Source organism: Beta vulgaris, chromosome 6 (genome assembly GCF_026745355.1).
Source record: "Beta vulgaris subsp. vulgaris cultivar EL10 chromosome 6, EL10.2, whole genome shotgun sequence".
Classification (NCBI taxonomy): Eukaryota; Viridiplantae; Streptophyta; class Magnoliopsida; order Caryophyllales; family Amaranthaceae; genus Beta; species Beta vulgaris.
The window spans coordinates 63,696,787-63,715,458 of record NC_079207.1 but is presented as its reverse complement, the minus strand read 5'-3'; the positions used below and the strand labels follow the sequence as shown (position 1 = coordinate 63,715,458).

The window sequence follows — 18,672 nt, the reverse complement described above, 5'->3', positions numbered from 1 at the left end:
CCTCAACCTTTGGTGTGAAGTGCACGTTATTCTAATTAATTGTTTTTTTTGACGGAAAAAAAAAATCAATTAGAATAACGTGCACTTCACACCAAAGGATTGTTGAATCATTTTTTTCACTTACAATCCATGATGTAACATGTCCCTTACCCTGAACTAGGAGCAGGAACGACAGAAAGGGCTAACAATGGAAAACATAGAAAATAACTATGAACATGCAAATGCTCAAGGATTCAGCATATTAATCATACCATTAAGTAATGGAACCAAGGTTGGAGGTTCACTCGAAAACTCGAGACTGATCATTACAGCAAAAGGCAGACACCAATTACATTATCAAAGAATAATTTGGCATCAGCAAGTTCAAATCAGGGAAAAATGAAAAGGAAACATCAAATGATGGTACTCTATACTAGTATGAGCAGAATCAACTTACCAAAAATCACAGTATTATATACTGCTTGTTGCCTAACATAAGCTTTGAGACTAGAACCTTGCTGTGCCACCAATGTCAAAAATACACGGATTTACAACACCATGTGCGATCAGTTGCGTATCAAAAGTCAAAACCTTTCAACATAACCAGCTATTTTTCTTAGTCTATATTACCTACAAAATATACTATGATATACGTCGTATCTTGGACAGTTATGTACAGTTGATCATTCTTGCTAGAGTTGACGATGATTGCAGACTTCAGAGTTTTCGCTGCTTCTTCTTCTGTGGTGTTCCGTGTACTTGAGTTTTTCTCCCATATTTCTGTTCCTGGAAGTTCTCAAATGCATCGGAAACTGCTGCCACCTGCATGAAATTTTTATATTTATTCTTTGCTGGTAAATAAGGAAAAGGAATTAGGAAATAGATAGAATGGTCATATTTTTCACAAACCAGCTCTGGCTTCTTAGCGTACACCTTAACTATCCTGTCGAGACAACACGAAGGCAGTAGCTGGCTGATGCTTCCGTCACCTATGGTAAAGCTCTTATCACTATCATAGTCCTGTAATGTATCACACAAAAATGTTTAACGGCACATATAACTATAAATACTGAAAAACATTAACCAACAATACAATCATCATATATTCAATATGCATAATGCTGGGGGTAGTGTAAGTTGCGACATGACATGGATGCCGTACATCATCTCTACATGCTTTTAGTTGGTGCCATATAGCTATAAAAAGGCACACTACTTCAATTCAACAACTTCAGTATGTCTTAAAATGTCAATTGAAGAATGGCGAACATAATGTCGTCACCAAAGATGGCTAAAATTGTTTAAGTTTAAGCCTCCAGGGAAATAAATTCCATTATATGGTATATTACAGGGAAATATTTTTAACAGCACTCAGCTCATAAACTTTATCTACTTTTGTTTCATTTCTTGCCAGAGAAGTTAAGAGGGGTAAGGAAAGGGAGATGGAAGGAAAGAGATGGAAGATGGAAAAGAGTAGATGTGGGAAATTAGACAATTTGGTGGAAAATGTAACATTTCAAAGATAATTTCCACACTTGGTAAAGTAAACTATTCTCCTACACATACCAAACAAAGGCAAGTTGATAAATTAATTTTCAGGGAACCCCCCCCCCCCCCCCCCCTCCCCTGCCCCCTCTTTCCCAACCGAAAACAATCTAAGGAAATAAAAGCAAGACCGAACAAAAGTAATCTTCTATTCATACCTGAAAGAATTTGATGCTGGAGACATAAGCAGAGCATAAGCGTCAGTATGATACAAATGAAGTCAGTGAGACCAGAAACATTGATCCAAATAAATTGACCAATCACCGATACCTTCCTAGTGGATTAATTTTGCCTCGTGTTAAATCGATCTTCGTATTGCTCACAACAACATCGTCTTCTTGTAGGGTCACCCCACCAGACACCTAATGAGAAAGAAACTTAGAAAAATACCAGTGTGACTAATCATTGCTGAATTTTTGTCCTCGTACCTGTGAACATATAATATCTTTGGCAGTAATGTCCCTGAAGTGTTCAAGCTCGTCTCTTGGAACAGTAAACTCATTGCAGAACTATGTAAAATAACACAAAGTAACAATAAAGTCGGTATTGATATACAACTGTGAAAAAACCAAACAAAGAGTATATAGACTGTATAAAAACCTGATAGAGATCTCTCCTCCTTATCCGAGAAATCAAATCTCTAGATTCTTTCAGAGCTGGATGAGGATCAATTTCGATTCTTTTTATTATTGTGTCATCCAACTGCAATTTTGGACGCAGAGTACAAGATTAGAACAGCACATGAAGATAGGTCAAATAGGAAAGACAAAAGGTTCAGATGATGCCAAGATCATAGTACCTTCCAAAATTCAGCAGGATCATGAATCTTCGAGGTAATTTGAAGATGATTATTTGCTTTCAACAATGCATCAACGACCATAAGTTCTATTGCCTGTAAAACATGTTTGCTGTCAAATACCACTATAACTTTCTAAGCATCAGCAAATTGCATGAAGAGAAAATACAGGAGTAGACAGCAAACATACTATGGGAAAAAAATCCAATGTATTAGACAGCATATCACTGTAAGAATAAACAAAGCACCTTCACTTTTGAATGTGTATAAACTGTTCGATGCAGATCAGCACGGGTATTGAACATCTTGCTTATAGTGAGATCTGGCAGAATTGTGAGATATGAACTTGAGCACGTAATTATAAAGACTGTACAGTGATGGTATATTATGTAATTTGTACTGACATTCCTTGGCTCGATAGCATATCTCATCATCCATGACTCGCATTGTTTGAAATAACCTGCAAGAGAGAAAGAACACGAATATCTGAAGACTCAGGAGTCTGCTAAATTTAAGTTGAAACAAATATTAGCACAAAGTTATTCCAACTATAACGATCTTGAGAAGCTGGACAATAGAAGTGAATGTTATTTGACATCAAACAGAACTTGAAATCATGCAAGAAGTGAAGAGTATAATGTCTGAACATGTATCTCTGCAAGTTGCTAACAATATGTAGAGCAACAGAATGTCATACGTACCGTTCAAACTCAAAGCTGCAGCCAAGACCACAAGCCCGAGAATCACGAACAATATAGTCAAACCTATAAAAATAAACATAAGAGGTATGTTTAATAGCAAGAAAGCAGGCACAGGCCGCACAGCACTACTGGAGCTCAGGTAGAGAATTAAGAAGCAAGATTACTTGTCAACATCAATTGAATTTCGACCATTTGCCACAATATCATATAAGAACCTCTTCTCCTTCACACTCTGCTGAAATAAAGAATATGAGAAATATACACCGAATGTCACTATGTTCTTCAATTGACACAAGGCAGCAACATATCTAGTGTGATTGCTGAAAGTCATTAGAGCAAAGCTATAATACTCACATCTGCAGAACCATGCTCGGTGCTGGCAACTATCATTTCCTACAAAGAAGAATTTAATTTAATGTTAAAAGAAACAGAATACAAGTAAAACTGAGAAGAGACAGCATCTGCAAATCCAGCCGAATGAAAAATGAACTTGGAAATTGGGATCAGACAATTAGAATTGAATTGCAAGCATAAAAATGACTGTAAATTTAAAATGAGCCAGACAGTTAAAAAGGGAATCTGCTTTACAAACAACTATGCCAGCTAGGCCTAGATAAAGAATGCTAGAGTAAACAAATTCCCTTTTGGTAAAGAAATCCACTACAACATAAATTCAACCTCATAATGACATTGCAATCTGACAACATAAAATCATAAATGAATGCCTACGTTGCCACTTCACTAGAAAAAAAAAACAGACAAGAAGATAAAGCTTGTAAGAGAACTTATCTACCTTCACTTTCTTTAACATTCCATCATCCATCTCTATGTTGTGCTCATCAACTATGTAATCAACCAATCGATAAGACATATCCTCATGAGACCTTCAACAGTGTCATGCAAGATGCAAAATAGTAAACATTTTCTTTATAAGGTAAGTGTCGATCAACATATTACTTATAAATTAAGGCAAAAGCTAACGGAGGCCCCGGAGGAGCTAGATAAGAAATATATTGTTCTACTTAATTACTCATATTTATATAAAATAATATAATAATGTATAATTCCAATGCAATGCATTTAAGTGTTTTGCATTGGAATTCAATGTTTTCCCCTTTCCTTTTGAAAAACATCAAATGTTTTGCATTGAAATTATACCTTATTCTATTATTTTATATAAATATGAGTAATTAAGTAGAACAATATATTTCTTATCTAGCGCCCCGGGGCGTCCGTTAGCAAGATCCATTAATTAAACATCAAGATGCTCTGACTTCAGAGGGTTCTAAGATAATGACAAGTAAAAATATACCATTTAGCACCACCAAGAACCTTGGGAAGGAAACCACTCTCAAACATGTGGCTGAATGGACCATGACCAACATCATGCAGTAGCCCTAAAACAGATTTAAAAAGTAGAATTACAGATTTTGAATCATAGCAAGCAAAACAAAACTATTAATCTTAATAAATCTACAATAATTTACCTGCAAGTTTCACTGCTTGCATATCGAAAGTTTCTATGCCAAGCTCCGAACCCTACGAGAAAGATGCTTATATAGAAAATTGTAATGTAAAATAGGAAGTAAAATTTCAAGCAAGTGTCCTACTTGGTATCTTTTAAGTTCATTTACAGCTGCACCAGCAAGGTGATATACTCCAAGTGAGTGCTCAAACCGAGAGTGAACAGCCCCTGGGAACACCAGGTGTGTGACCCCTGTAATAGAATGAGCCATTAGACTTGAACACAATTCTGTTAACATAATATTGTTAAAGGCAATTGAACAAGGAAAAATACACTATATACAAACGTCAATCTAGATAATCAAGTTTGTCTCAATGTGACGAAGAGACTCCTACACTCCTATAGCCTTAGCAATAATGAAATAGAATCTCCCTCTGAATCAACTAGATTCAAGTCATTCAGCACTAAAAATCCGTAAAATACGGAATCTAATTGTAGAAGTTAAAATCCTTACATCTGAACTAAACAAATGACCAGAAAAGTAGAAGTTAAAATCTAATTAGCATGATATACATACTTGCTCGGAGATAGAAAATCGTTATATACGCCAGATATGCTAGGATGCAACCTACTAGAAGAACAAATGTACACTGACTTCTGGTTTCGTGGAGAAAATAAATTGATCATAATCACATGCCAACATGTGCCATAATTCACCAAACAGATCAATGAACAAGCATATTCAAACGATGTCTCATTAAGTGAAGAAGAATATATGTGAGTTTGTATAAATTAATTAGTAAAACAGATAGGAGTTACGACTGCAAATTTCTATAACAAAAAGCAGAATGCCAAAAGCATAGAAAAAGAGCAAAAAAATCTGAGTCAACAATGTTACTGGGACAGCTATGGATAGCTTTCCTCCATAGCCAAAAGCTCACCAAGCTGCTTAAGATCGCGAAGTCTGCAAAAATGAATGATTCAGAAAGCAATAAGTCAAATGTCAAATAAAGGTCAGCAAAAGAAGAAAAGACTGACACTAGAGTTGCACTTGCCTCTGGAATTGTTCGGTGTCTATGAACTTCAGTGCGAGCTGCAATTCAGCAGTAACAATCTTACAGTCACCACTAAGTTTGATTTCAATAGTATACAATTCAACTTATTATATAAAGAAAACTACATAATTCTACACTTCAGACACAGTTTCGTCACAAATAGTAACTATGCATCAGTTCACCAGAGGCTCAAAGACAGTTAGTCAACTTAATCGCGTCAAATTGCTTCAACTTTTCTTCAAATAAGAAGATTTTCATCTCTAAATTATGTTTTATAAGATTAGACTTCAATTTGTTCAGATTAACAAATATAAACATTTCACTAACGAATAATAAATGAACTACACATGTTTGATGAAAGTCTTCTCAGTAAATTCAACTAATTACTTCAAATAATTTGGCCAATTCAACACTAGAACACGAAAAAAGTTTCAATATGCGAAATTTTCGTCAATTCAAAGAAATTTCAATACACGACCACGTCGACCAGCGTCAAAGTCTCGCAAATTCAGGATTTCGTCAATTCAACGCTACGATTCCGAATAATAAGCACTCTGTTTTCAATCCTACTTTAACTACAATCAGCAGTTACTTCACCAAATATAAACTAAAATTCACACCTAAACATCACAAAAACTGCAGAAAAAAAGAAAAAAAAAAATAAGAAAATCAAAACAGCATACAATTCCGAACTCATTTTTCGCAGTATCAACGCACAATTTCACGGAAGTAAACAAGCATTCAAATGCAAAAATCCAGTTCAATAAGCAGCAAAAAACGAGAAAAATCTGGAAAACAACATCACAATTCCTTCATATAGAAAAATAATGGAATACTTAGCAGTTGAAAAGAGCGAAAATCAAAATACCGGATCAAGAAGAATGAGTCCATGAACATTATCTTTAACATTCTTGCAGTGACGTCTACAATCAGAAGAATCGCGATTATACAACTGCAAAGCTTCATCAGCGATAATATCTCCCATTTTTCCTCGAAAATTCTCAGCAGAGTCGAAGAGAGAGAGAGAAAGAAGCGAAGAAGAGAGAGAAAATATATGAGAAAGCGTGCAAGAAACTTGGAGCAGCAGAATATGCCTGGCTTTCTTTTTTGCTCAGTGAGATGTCATGTCGCTGAAAATTGAAATGAAGCATAGTAAGATAAAGACAATGTGAATATATATTATTGCCCATATTTTATGTGTGCGTGTGTGGGCCGTGGGGTAAGTGGACCGCATTGCATAATTTGCGTTTGATATGAAAAGAATGTCGTTTCTGTTGTGAGAAATAGAGAGAAAAGTTATGCAAATATATCAGAGAGTATTGTATTGCATTGATGTGTAAAACTGATTTCTTACACCGATGTATTTATAAGCAAAGTTTTCTACTGTGCACAATTGCAAAGTTTTCAATACGGGAGAAAATTACCTGACATGCATTAAATGCACGCAGGAAATATGGACTTCACGCATATGTGAACAGTGGACTTCACACATGTAAACAGTGGAATTGTTCATTCCACTGTTTCTCAACACTCCCCCTTGAATGTCCACTTATAAGTCATAATAGACGTTGTCTCATTAAGAATCTTTGTTAGGAAAAATCCCGTGGGAAAAATCCATAACTAGGGAAAGAGTACAACTATTATGTATCCTTATATGCTTAAAATCAACTGCCTCATTAAAAACCTTGTCAGGAAAAACCCAGTGGGATAAAAACCTGATCGAAGGGAAAAGAGTGCAGCGCATATAATACTCCCCCTGAATCTAGCATATATCATGAAGATGACGCATTCCAATTTTTCGGACTAATTCTTCAAATTTCTTCGCCGGAAGGGATTTGGTGAATAAATCTGCAAGATTCTCACATGATTGGATTTGTCGATGTTGATCGTCCCTTCCTTTTGGAGGTCATGAGTGAAGAAGAGCTTTGGTGATAAATGTTTAGTTCTGTCTCCTTTGATGTACCCTTCGCTTACTTGGGTGATGCATGCAGTATTGTCTTCGTAGATGATAGTTGGATTTGTTGTTATTGTTTCCATCCCATTCTTCTTGGATATTCTTGATCATTGACCTTAGCCATACACATTCCCTTCCAGCTTCATAAAGAGCAATTAATTCCGCATGATTTGATGATGTGGCCGTCAAAGTCTGCTTTGTAGATTTCCAAGATATTGCAGTACCTCCATAAGTGAATACATATCCGGATTGAGACTTAGCCTTTTGTGGGTCTGAGAGGTAGCCAGCATCTGCATATCCAATGAGTTTGGGTCTTGACTGATAGAATAATCCGAGATCTTGTGTTCCTCGAAGATAACGTAATAAGTGTCTGACTCCATTCCAATGTCTCTTGGTTGGTGCATTGCTGTATCTAGCTAACAAGTTTACTGAAAAAGCTATGTCAGGTCGAGTATTGTTAGCCAAGTACATTAAAGCACCAATTGCACTTAGATATGGTACTTCAGGACCAAGAATCTCCTCGTTCTCTTCTCGTGGTCTGAATGGATCATCTTTCTCATTCAGGGAACGCACTACCATTGGAGAACTTATTGGGTGGGCTTTGTCCATGAAAAAACGTTTCAGGATTTTTTCTGTATAGTTTGATTGATGGACAAAAAACCCATTTCTTAGATGTTCCATTTGCAGGCCAAGGCAAAATTTTGTCTTCCCGAGATCTTTCATCTCAAATTCTTTCATCAAGTATTTTGCAGTCGCTTCAAGTTCTCTAGGAGTTCCGATAATGTTCAAATCATCGACATATACAGCAATGATCGCGAATCCTGATTTAGATCGCTTAATGAAAACACAGGGACTGATTTGATTATTTTTGAATCCTTCTTTCAATAGGTATTCACTAAGACGATTATACCACATTCTTCCAGATTGTTTTAACCCATAGAGTGATTTTCTCAATTTTATTGAGAACATCTCTTTGGGCATGCAATTTTCTGGTAGTTTTAGTCCTTCAGGAACTTTCATATAAATATCGTGTCAAGTGAGCCATACAAATATGCGGTCACTACATCCATCAATCTCATTTGCAATCCTTTCGAAACTGATAAACTTACCAGAAATCTTAGTGTAGTTGCATCGACTACTGGAGAATATGTCTCATCATAATCAATCCCTGGCATTTGCGAAAGCCTTGGGCTACTAATCTTGCCTTATATCTAGTAACCTCATTTTTCTCATTTCGTTTTCTCACGAATACCCATTTGTACCCAACTGGTTTTACACCTTTTGGTATTTGGGTTATTTGACCGAATACTTCACGTTTTTCAAGTGATCTCAATTCTGCTTGAATTGCCTCTTTCCATTTTGGCCAATCTTTTCTACGGCGACATTCATCAACTGTATTTGGCTCTACATCATTTTCATCGTATGTCATTTCAACCGCTATCGAGTAAGCAAAAATTTCATTCAAGACAACATCTTTTCGATTCCATTGTCTCTTTGTAGAAACATAATTAATTGAAGTTTCATTGTTGTCTACGCTTTCATGTTCCTTTTCTTCTGGAACACGTTTCTCTTCATTTTTGTTTTCATCATGCTCTGTTGGGAGATTTATATTAATTTCGTTCGTTGTCTCCCCTTGCCTTTTCATTTTTCTCGGTTTTAAATCTTTAGAACCGGGTGGTCTGCCACGTTTTCGACGTGCTATTGACTCATTTTCAATTGCCTTATTGTCATTAGGAATTTCAATCCGTTCCGGAGCATTCGCAGCAGGTACATGTGACTTTGTCACTTTCTTAGAATCTGTGAATGCATCTGGCAATTGGTTTGCAATACTTTGCAGATGAACAATTTTCTTGACTTCTTGTTCACATGAATTTGTTCTCGGGTCCAGAAACGACATTTGCGATGCGTTCCATGTAATTTCCGATTTTATATTTTGTGGGTCCACTTTCTCTCCCCCTAAGGATGGGAATACCGACTCATTAAAATGACAGTCGGCAAATCGAGCCGTAAATAGATCACCAGTTGTTGGCTCTAAATATTTGATAATTGATGGAGATTCAAATCCAACATATATTCCCATCCTTCTTTGTGGACCCATTTTAGTACGTTGGGGGGAGCAATAGGTACATGTACAGCGCACCCAAAAATTCTCAAATGTGAGATATTCGGTTCTCGACCAGATACTAATTGTAATGGTGAGAATTTGTGATAGGCTGTCGGCCTTAATCTTATCAATGTTGCCGCATGTAATATAGCATGACCCCAAGTAGTAGATGGCAATTTTGACCTCATTATTAATGGTCTTGCAATTAATTGTAGTCTTTTGATTAATGATTCAGCAAGACCATTTTGTGTATGTACATGAGGTACAGGGTGCTCAACAATAATCCCAATAGACATGCAATAGTCATTAAATGTTTGGGATGTAAATTCCCCAGCATTGTCTAATCTTATTTTCTTTATTGTATGATCTGGGAATTGAGTTCTTAATCGAATTATTTGAGCCAAAAGTTTTGCAAATGCAACATTTCTGCTTGACAGAAGGCTCACATGTGACCATCGAGTAGAGGCATCAATTAATACCATGAAATAACGAAATGGTCCACATGCAGGATGAATAGGCCCACAAATATCTCCTTGAATTCTTTCTAAAAACATTGGAGATTCAGTGGCAATCTTATTTATAGATGGTCTGATTATCAATTTGCCAAGTGAGCATGCAGAGCATGTTAATTCATTTGACCGAGGAATTTTGACATTCTTTATAGAGTGTCCATTTGAGTTTTCAATGATTCTATGCATCATTCCTGTGCCAGGATGGCCTAATCGGTCATGCCATAGAGTAAATGATTTCTATTATCTAACTTCTGGTTAGATATCATATTAATTTCAATCGGACGTATATCTATGCGATATAGTCCCGAGGAAATTGCTGGCAATTTTTCATAGATGTATTTCTTGCCGTTTTTCTCTGCCGTTAGGCATATGAATTCCTCTTTGTTCACCGTCATTGTTTCCAAATGGTAACCATTCTGACGTACATCTTTGAAACTTATGAGGTTCCTTCGAGATTTACTCGAATATAATGCGTCATTAATTATCAATTTTGTCCCATTTGGAAATATAATGCAAGCTTTTCCAGAGCCTTCAATTAGCTTGGCTGTCCCAGAAATTGTACTAACATTTGCTTGGAATATTGTAAGTTTTGAAAAATACTCTTTATTTTTCAATATGGTGTGTGTTGTCCCACTGTCCAGGAGACATTGTTCTTTAGTTCCAACTTCTGATGAATTCATATCTTCATAAATAATAAATACGATGATTAGTATAAGAAAAATACGTATTTTTATTAATAATAAAGGAACAAATACATGAAAGTGGATATTGAAGCAGTTGAAATAAACTAAGCACATTAATCGATTGTGATCTAAACAAACTTATTTTCAACTTCAGCATCATCCATAAAAAAATCTGAAACATCAAGGCTGGGCATGGATGTAGTGGCTTCATTAACAAAGTTTGCTTCAGCATTTTTTCCTTTGTTTTTTTTGAAGCTTGATATAGATCTACCAAATGTTTGGCAGTACGACATGTGCGGCCCCAGTGCCCAGTCATGCCACATCTATGGCAAGTATCATTTCCTTTATAGGACGTCTGCCTTGATTTCCAGATGATTGTCCCCAATTTTTATCAGAATGTTTAAAATTATTATTTCTTGGGGAAAATCGGCCTCTTCCACGTCCACGCCCTCGGCCACGGTAATTACCACGTCCTCTCCCACGACCGTTGTAATTACCGCGTCCACCACTATGTATAGCATTTGCTTCTGGTGGATTAGAGCTTTCTATAGCATTTATCTCATGAGTGGCTGAAGACCCCGTAGGTCTAAGATTATGATTTTTCAGCAAAAGATCATTATTTTGTTCAGCCACAAGTAGTACTGAGATTAGCTCAGAGTACTTTTTGAAAGCTCTGAACCTGTATTGTTCTGCCAATATGATATTAGAGGCGTGGAAAGTGGAGAGCGTTTTGTTTATCATTTGCTCTTCTGTGATGGGATGATCACAATATCTTAACAATGATACAATTCTAAACAATGTTGAATTGTAATCACTGACCGTTTTAAAATCCTGGAACCTCAGATTGGTCCAGTCATAATGTGCCTTTGGGAGAAGCACATTTTTGTGATGCCCATATCTTTCATTTAGGCTATCCCATAGTTCTTTTGGATCATCCACAAGTAGATATTCACTTTTTAAACTTTCATGTAAATGATGTCTTAGGAGGACTAAGGCTTTTGCCTTTTCTTGTACAGTCGCAATTTTAACTGATGCGGCTGTTGTAGTTGCATCCCCTTGTTGGGTTGTCACATCTTTAATTGTATGTTCCAGTCCTTGGGCCTTTAAATTCATTTGGGCGTCCACCGTCCATTCTAAAAACTTTTGCCCAGATAGATCTAGTATGTTAAATTGTCTTTTCACTAGATCTCCCATTCTTTTGACTACAAATAGGTAAATATTTGAAATTAGTAATGATGATAAATCACATATATATATTATCTCCCCCTGATTTATATCATTATTATTATATAGATAAATAATACAAACAAAAAAACTAAAAATAGCGTACAACAATAATGAAGCTAAGCAAAAAAAAACAAGAAAATACCAAAAATAGAAACAAAATACAACAAGTGAATAAACAAAAAAAACTTCCTAAAATGCACTTAAAGAAACAAAAAAATTGATATTCATGTGCATTTTTCGCCATTCTTCCGGGGGAAATTTTTTTTTTGTCTCCTATTTATGTATTAGGAGATATATCATTAATGCCATGAGGAGGAAAAAGAAACCGGCTATAAGAAATAAGTAGAGTTTTATTTTCCTAAAATCCTCTTCAAAAGAGGAAGATGAGGGTGGAGGACGGTTGTCGTCGGCGTTAAACATGGTGGCCGGAAGGTTGAGGAAGAAGGAAAAAAATTTGTGGGTTTAGAGAAAAAAAATCGGAAGAAGATAAGGGATATGTGGTGAAAATGGGGATGGTAATCCGCTTTTATAGAGGGTTATCCCTAACTGTGCAGTTCATATACAGTTAAAAAATATACAACGCAATAAAATTCTAATATTGACAAATATATTAGAGCATGCTAGTAAATTGGTAATATAATATATGTAACTATAAATGCAAAAAAAGTAGAAGATTAGAGACAATAATATATAATAATGTTCTGAATGCTTGTTCCCTGCATACATACGACATTATTGCACATATAAGACATAATAATGCTATCACTTCACTAGGCCGTCCATATAGGTGGCAATAAAAAAAATTAACCTGTCCATATAGGCGGTTTAAGAGCAGATAAAATAAAATAACGTAAATAAAATGTCCTTGCCCTCCATGAAGGTGGCGTTAAAATTATTTGTTTTCTGCGTTAGTAGTATGGTGACGTTTACTACTAGTTTCTTCCTGTTCATCTCTATCTCTTTTATTACTGGGCGGAGGTTGATTTTCAGCTGGTTGTATAGGGGGGTTATTATTGGTGTTGGGAACAGGGGTTTGTGGGTTTTCTCTGGTATGAGTATTTGTACGATTACTGGGTCGGGGCTGTATTACAGTTCCCCTCGCTGGGTTGGTAGTGAATGGCACATTGTTTCGCTCTATCCAAAAATAAATACCCGAGACAGAGACATTGTGTAAAACAATGTTAATCCCGTTACTTTGTTGGTCCATGTTCGGGTAGTAAAAGGGTTGGGCTTGGAGAAAAAAATTTAAACTTAAAAACAAAATGGATGTAAAAAATTTAAAGATACCTTAAAAAAAATTTCCGTTAGAACACTCGTGCTGATAACGTGTTGTGAGAAATAGAGAGAAAAGTTATGCAAATATATCAGAGAGTATTGTATTGCATTGATGTGTAAAACTGATTTCTTACACCGATGTATTTATAAGCAAAGTTTTCTACTGTGCACAATTGCAAAGTTTTCAATACGGGAGAAAATTACCTGATATGCATTAAATGCACGCAGGAAATATGGACTTCACGCATATGTGAACAGTGGACTTCACACATGTAAACAGTGGAATTGTTCATTCCACTGTTTCTCAACAGTTTCTTAATTTAGGTTTAGTGGTTATTGCATTCTACTGTTGCTACTTTTAAAGTAGTAAATGCAACTTTATTTGGTAGTTAATGTTATTTGACTTTTTGAATTTGTTTTGTGTCATGTTTTAATGCTAGGGAGTTTTGAGCATTATGCATCTTACTTTTTTTTTAACGCAAAATGAGGCATATATTGCTTAATAATTTAGTACATTACAATATCCTCCATTAGTAATTACTTCAAAATAAGGATAATAAAACGAGCTACAGCTTCTTTCCCAAAAAACCATCGGTATATTCATAAACATTGTCCCTGAAATGTTCTACGCCATTGGATTCACCAGCTCCTGCATATATTCTTTCATCACACATTGTGGTGGAGCTGTGTGCGTGGTCTTATCAGCATCCATGGCCATTCCAAATCTTGCTAAGTTATGAGCAACCATATTGGCATCCCTCTTTGCATGAAGGAAGATCACTACCCAGTTGGTTTTGATAAGTTTAACAATATCACATATTATTGCACTAAGCTGATGATGAGGATGATGTTCCGCCTTATCCAGCATAATCTTCAGTGCTTGAGCATCAGTCTCGATCTCCAGTCTTGAAATATTATGATCCTTGGCCAGAGAAAGTCCCTCCCTTATGGTAATAAGTTATGCTGCTGCCGGATTGACAGCCCGAACCTTAATTGAGAAGCCCATAAACCAATATCCATCAGTTCTTCTAATCACCCCTCCACCACTAGCCTTATCATTTGCTTTCCAAGAGCCATCAGTGTTGAGCTTTAAATATCCATGAACAGGCGGTTTCCATACAGAGATTCGCTGTGCATTCGGAGCCATTTTGTCTTGCTTCTGAAAAGCATTTTTATTATGAATATAATCAAGGAAGAAATGATTGAATTGAGATGAAGAACGTGCCATTGCTCCTTCAAATACCACCTTATTTCGGTTTTTCCAAATATGCCATAAAGCTATTACAAACATTTGTAACCATTCCAAAGATTGATCAAGATTCAAAGTGATCCAATCTTCCCAATCATTATTGAAAAAACGATGCACATCTAATGCCCTAGCTAAATGGCAGTTTTGAAAAATTCTTTTCCAAAGTATATTAACATGAAAACAGTTCCTGAACAAATGAAGATGTGTTTCAGAAGCAAGAAGACAACACTGACAAGTTGTATCAAAAGCATGGATTTTTTTTTGAAGATTGAAAGCAGTTGGTAAAATTTCATGCACTACATTCCAAAAAAGCATTCTATACTTAAAAGGAACTTTAATCCTCCAAAGTTTAGACCATTTTTTGGGAGAATGAGATCTTCTTGTGCTAGTAGGATTAAGATTTCTATATGCAGATTTAATCGTAAAGTCCCCTTCTGGGGTGAAGATCCATCTTAACCCATCCTTAACAACATCAAATTTGGTTAATGGAATGGCACGGATTTCAGCAATAATCTCCTGAGGAAGCTAGCTATATGGGTAAGATTTCATTCCTTATTGCGAATAATGTGTGCTACCCTCCAATGCGCTATTGCTTCTGGAATCACTAGGTCCTTAAGTTTATACAGAGGCTCCTTACCAACCCAATGGTGAAACCAAAGAGATATGTTTTCCCCATTACCAACATCTATACTATATATTAAAAGGAGTACCTATCAAAGGAACGGTGACATGTGGCACTATTCACTATATATGCGCCACGTAGCTTCGCCACGTCATCTTATGTGCCATGTAGATCGTTACATAACGTTACAAAATAAATATTGCTTTTACTAGATTTGAACATGCGACCTCTTGCAAAGAGAAGATTGTCCTTACCATCTCAACCAACTTTTTTTAGTGCTTCATAAATCCACATAATGTTATTTATTCATTGCAAACATAAAGTAAATTAAATGTTAGATTCTTTCTAAAATTAATTTTTACAAAAATGTTAAAAATACATATTAATTGTGAAGAATAAAAAAGTAACACCGGAGCAACGCCCGGGTCAAATCACTATTTTAAAATTAAACCCTGCCCAAGCAACTCCCTCCCTTTAAGAATGTCTCGTCAGATAGTGGAGTGAGAAACATTAGGAATGACATCCATAAAATTAGAACCTTTACAGTATTTATTTTTTAAAATTTTAACCCAAAGCTTCGAAGGTTGCGTTAAAAAAGTCCAACCTAATTTAGCCATAAAACAAAGGTTCCAATGTCTAAGATCCCTAATACCAAGTCCTCCTTCTATCATTGGTTTACACACTTGGTCCCAAGAAGTTCGTGAGATGTAATGACGTTGACCTACTTTATTCCAAAGAAAACGTTTTAACATTTTTCTGAAGATCATTAAGAACCCCTATTGGCAAAATATTAGTCTGCATGACATGCAATGGATAGGATTTCAAAACTGATTTAATTAGAGTACATCTACCAGCCATGTTCAATAATTTTGCTTGCCATCCTCTAATCCTATCAGTAGTCTTATCCAATAAATCCAAATAATCTGATTTTCTAAGCTTATTGGGAGAAATGTGAACTCCTAAGTTCTTCCCAAAATCCGAAGAAATAGCCAAACCACTAAAAGAAGAGAGTGATTGTCGAACATTATGATCCAATTTTTTTCGGACAATAATAGTAGATTTAAGTCTGTTAAGGAACAATCCTGATTGCAAGCCAAATTCATTAAGAACCTCCATCATTAAAGCTAAGTTATCCCAAGATGCTTTCCCAAATAAAAATACATCATCAGCATAAAATAAGTGAGATAGGCCAATATCTTTAGTTATCATAAGAGGCTTCCACAATTTTAAATCAAGTTTTTGTTGTATAAGTAAGGAGAGTCGTTCCATACATAAGACAAAGATATATGGAGACAACGGATCACCCTGTCTTATACCTCTCGAGGGATTAAATTCCGGTGTTATCTCACCATTCCAAAGGACCGAGATGGAAGGAGTGGTGATAACACTCATAATGACTTCTACCAATTTTTTTGGGAATTTGAATCCAATGAGAGTTTCCCTAATGAAAGACCATTCTAGGCAATCAAAAGCTTTTGTAAGATCAATTTTGAGGGCCATTATGCTTTTTTTCCGTTTAATCCGTTTAAACAAGTGTGCCACCTCTTTTAAAATAATGATATTTTCATCAATGGTCCTACCCTTGACAAAACTGGTTTGAAGAGGGCTAATCAGATTTATCATGTAAGGTCTTAGGCGCATCGCAATGGTTTTAGTTAAAATTTTCAGAATAGTGTTACATAACCCAATAGGCCTAAAATCATTGATGGTAATTGGAGCAGTCTTTTTCGGGATCAAACAAATGTAAGATTTGTTAATACTCTCAGGAATAAAGCCATCCGCAAGATATTTATTAACAAAAGCAGCAATGTAATGATGGAGTTCAGCCCAACATTGTTGATAAAATACCAATTGAATACCATCAGGGCCAGGGCTTTTGATGGGGGCATGGATTTAACTACAATGCTCAACTCCTCTGTCAAAACAGGAGAGACTAAAGACATTGCTTCCTCAGTTGATAAAGCCATCAAAGGATCAAAGGAACAATTCAACAAGGAAAAGGAATGATTAGTAGAGAGAATATTCCTAAAAGTTAAGCGAGCCAAATTCTTTAAAACCAGATCATCAAACTCCCAATCTCCATTTAAGTTTTAAAGTGCATGAATTTTACCTCGTGATTTTTTAATTTTAGCAATAACATGAAAATAGCGAGTGTTAAGGTCGCCACAACATCTCCAGTCAAACCCGGCTTTTTGAGCCCAAATTCTTTTTCCAACAAGGTGAATGTGATTAAGTTCATTTAACAACTGTTTTTCAAGATTTAAAAGAAAAGGTGATGTACGGAAAGCTAAAGCATTTTGAATGCCATTTAACCTAGCATAGATCCGTTTTTTCTGCAGAAGAAGATTGCCAAAAACATGAAGATCCCAATGTTTTATATTTGTGAGAAATTTATCACGGCCCTCTAAAAAGTCTACAACAGGATTGATCCAATTATTAACAAAGAACTTTTTGAACTCAGAATGTGCCAACCAAACTTCTTTACAGCGAAAAAGAAAAAGTTTTTGGTGAGAGTAGGAGGAAAAGTTAAGATTAACACAAAGAGGACAATGGTCTGAATGAGTCCGAGGAAGGTGACTTACCTGGGTCCCCGGAAATTCCGAGATCCATGTGTGGTTAGCTAAAGCTCTATCTAATCTCTCTCTGATAAGAGCAGCCCCTTCTCTTGAATTAGTCCACGTGAACGGGTTCCCATCAAATCCAAGATCTACAAGACAAGCACCATCCATAAAAGAGTTTAAAGCTTGACATTGAGAGCTACGGAAAGCCCTACCCCCAGATTTTTCAGCTTGACTCCGAACCTCATTAAGATCACCAACTACCATCCATGGAGTTTGATCAGGGGGAAGATTTTGCTCCATATTCTTCCATATCTCATGTCGTTCCCTCGCCGTGCATGGTGCATGCACTCCGGTGAGGAGAACCTCAGGTTGATTAGGGCTAAATTTGAAAAGCGAATGAAAGTAGTAGGGGGAAACCTCACTCCAGCTTACTAATTCTATGGATTTTTTCCACATAAGCCAAATACCACCTTTCAAACCATGTGGAGGAATAGCTTTAAAATCATCAAACCCTAGTAATCTTGTGACTTGTTGATAGGTTGTCGTACACCCGTCAAAAATAATTCCTGCAAAACCTTCTAACAATGTAGTAGGGTAAGTAGGGTCGAATCCACAGAGAGATGGTCGTTTTAATCTAGCTTCTAATATATAGAGAAACTAAACAAGATCAGGAATAGTGAATTAATGTTCTAAACTAATCAAACTACGAAAATCAAACTAAAAAGATCTAGGGCAATGGTTCACCATGTTTATACTTATAACTATCAAAATATATCACAGTTCAATTAATCATATATCTAGAGCACAGGTTAATCCTTGGTCAGGCACTTAACGCTCTCAAATCAACATATGCTAGTACGGTCGCCACCATAATAAGATTTGCTAATTGTAGGTAAGCCTCTAAAGAGTACTATCTCTCGATCTATGACTCGTATTAGCAATAT

At 36.0% G+C, this 18,672-nt stretch overlaps 1 protein-coding gene across 3 annotated transcripts; it reads right to left on the bottom strand.

Moving 5' to 3' along the window:
• Positions 1 to 305: 305 nt before the first annotated feature.
• Positions 306 to 6,688, bottom strand: LOC104897395 (uncharacterized). Of its 3 annotated transcripts, none has more exons than XM_010684262.4 (19): positions 6,410 to 6,688; positions 5,542 to 5,579; positions 5,428 to 5,450; positions 4,632 to 4,738; positions 4,509 to 4,560; positions 4,334 to 4,418; positions 3,815 to 3,905; positions 3,376 to 3,414; positions 3,186 to 3,256; positions 3,022 to 3,084; positions 2,725 to 2,780; positions 2,569 to 2,642; positions 2,324 to 2,416; positions 2,125 to 2,226; positions 1,953 to 2,033; positions 1,795 to 1,886; positions 1,683 to 1,698; positions 889 to 999; positions 306 to 801 (listed from the first exon to the last, which is right to left on the bottom strand). In XM_010684262.4, the coding sequence occupies exons 1-19, from the start codon at positions 6,524 to 6,526 to the stop codon at positions 697 to 699; spliced, it is 1,416 nt and encodes a 471-aa protein (XP_010682564.2). In that variant the 5' UTR covers positions 6,527 to 6,688; the 3' UTR covers positions 306 to 696. The 3 variants fall into 3 exon arrangements, 2 of the variants coding, with proteins under 2 accessions (XP_010682564.2, XP_010682565.2); XM_010684263.4 differs by having other exon boundaries at positions 3,186 to 3,253; XR_007275175.2 differs by lacking the exon at positions 1,683 to 1,698.
• Positions 6,689 to 18,672: the final 11,984 nt, after the last annotated feature.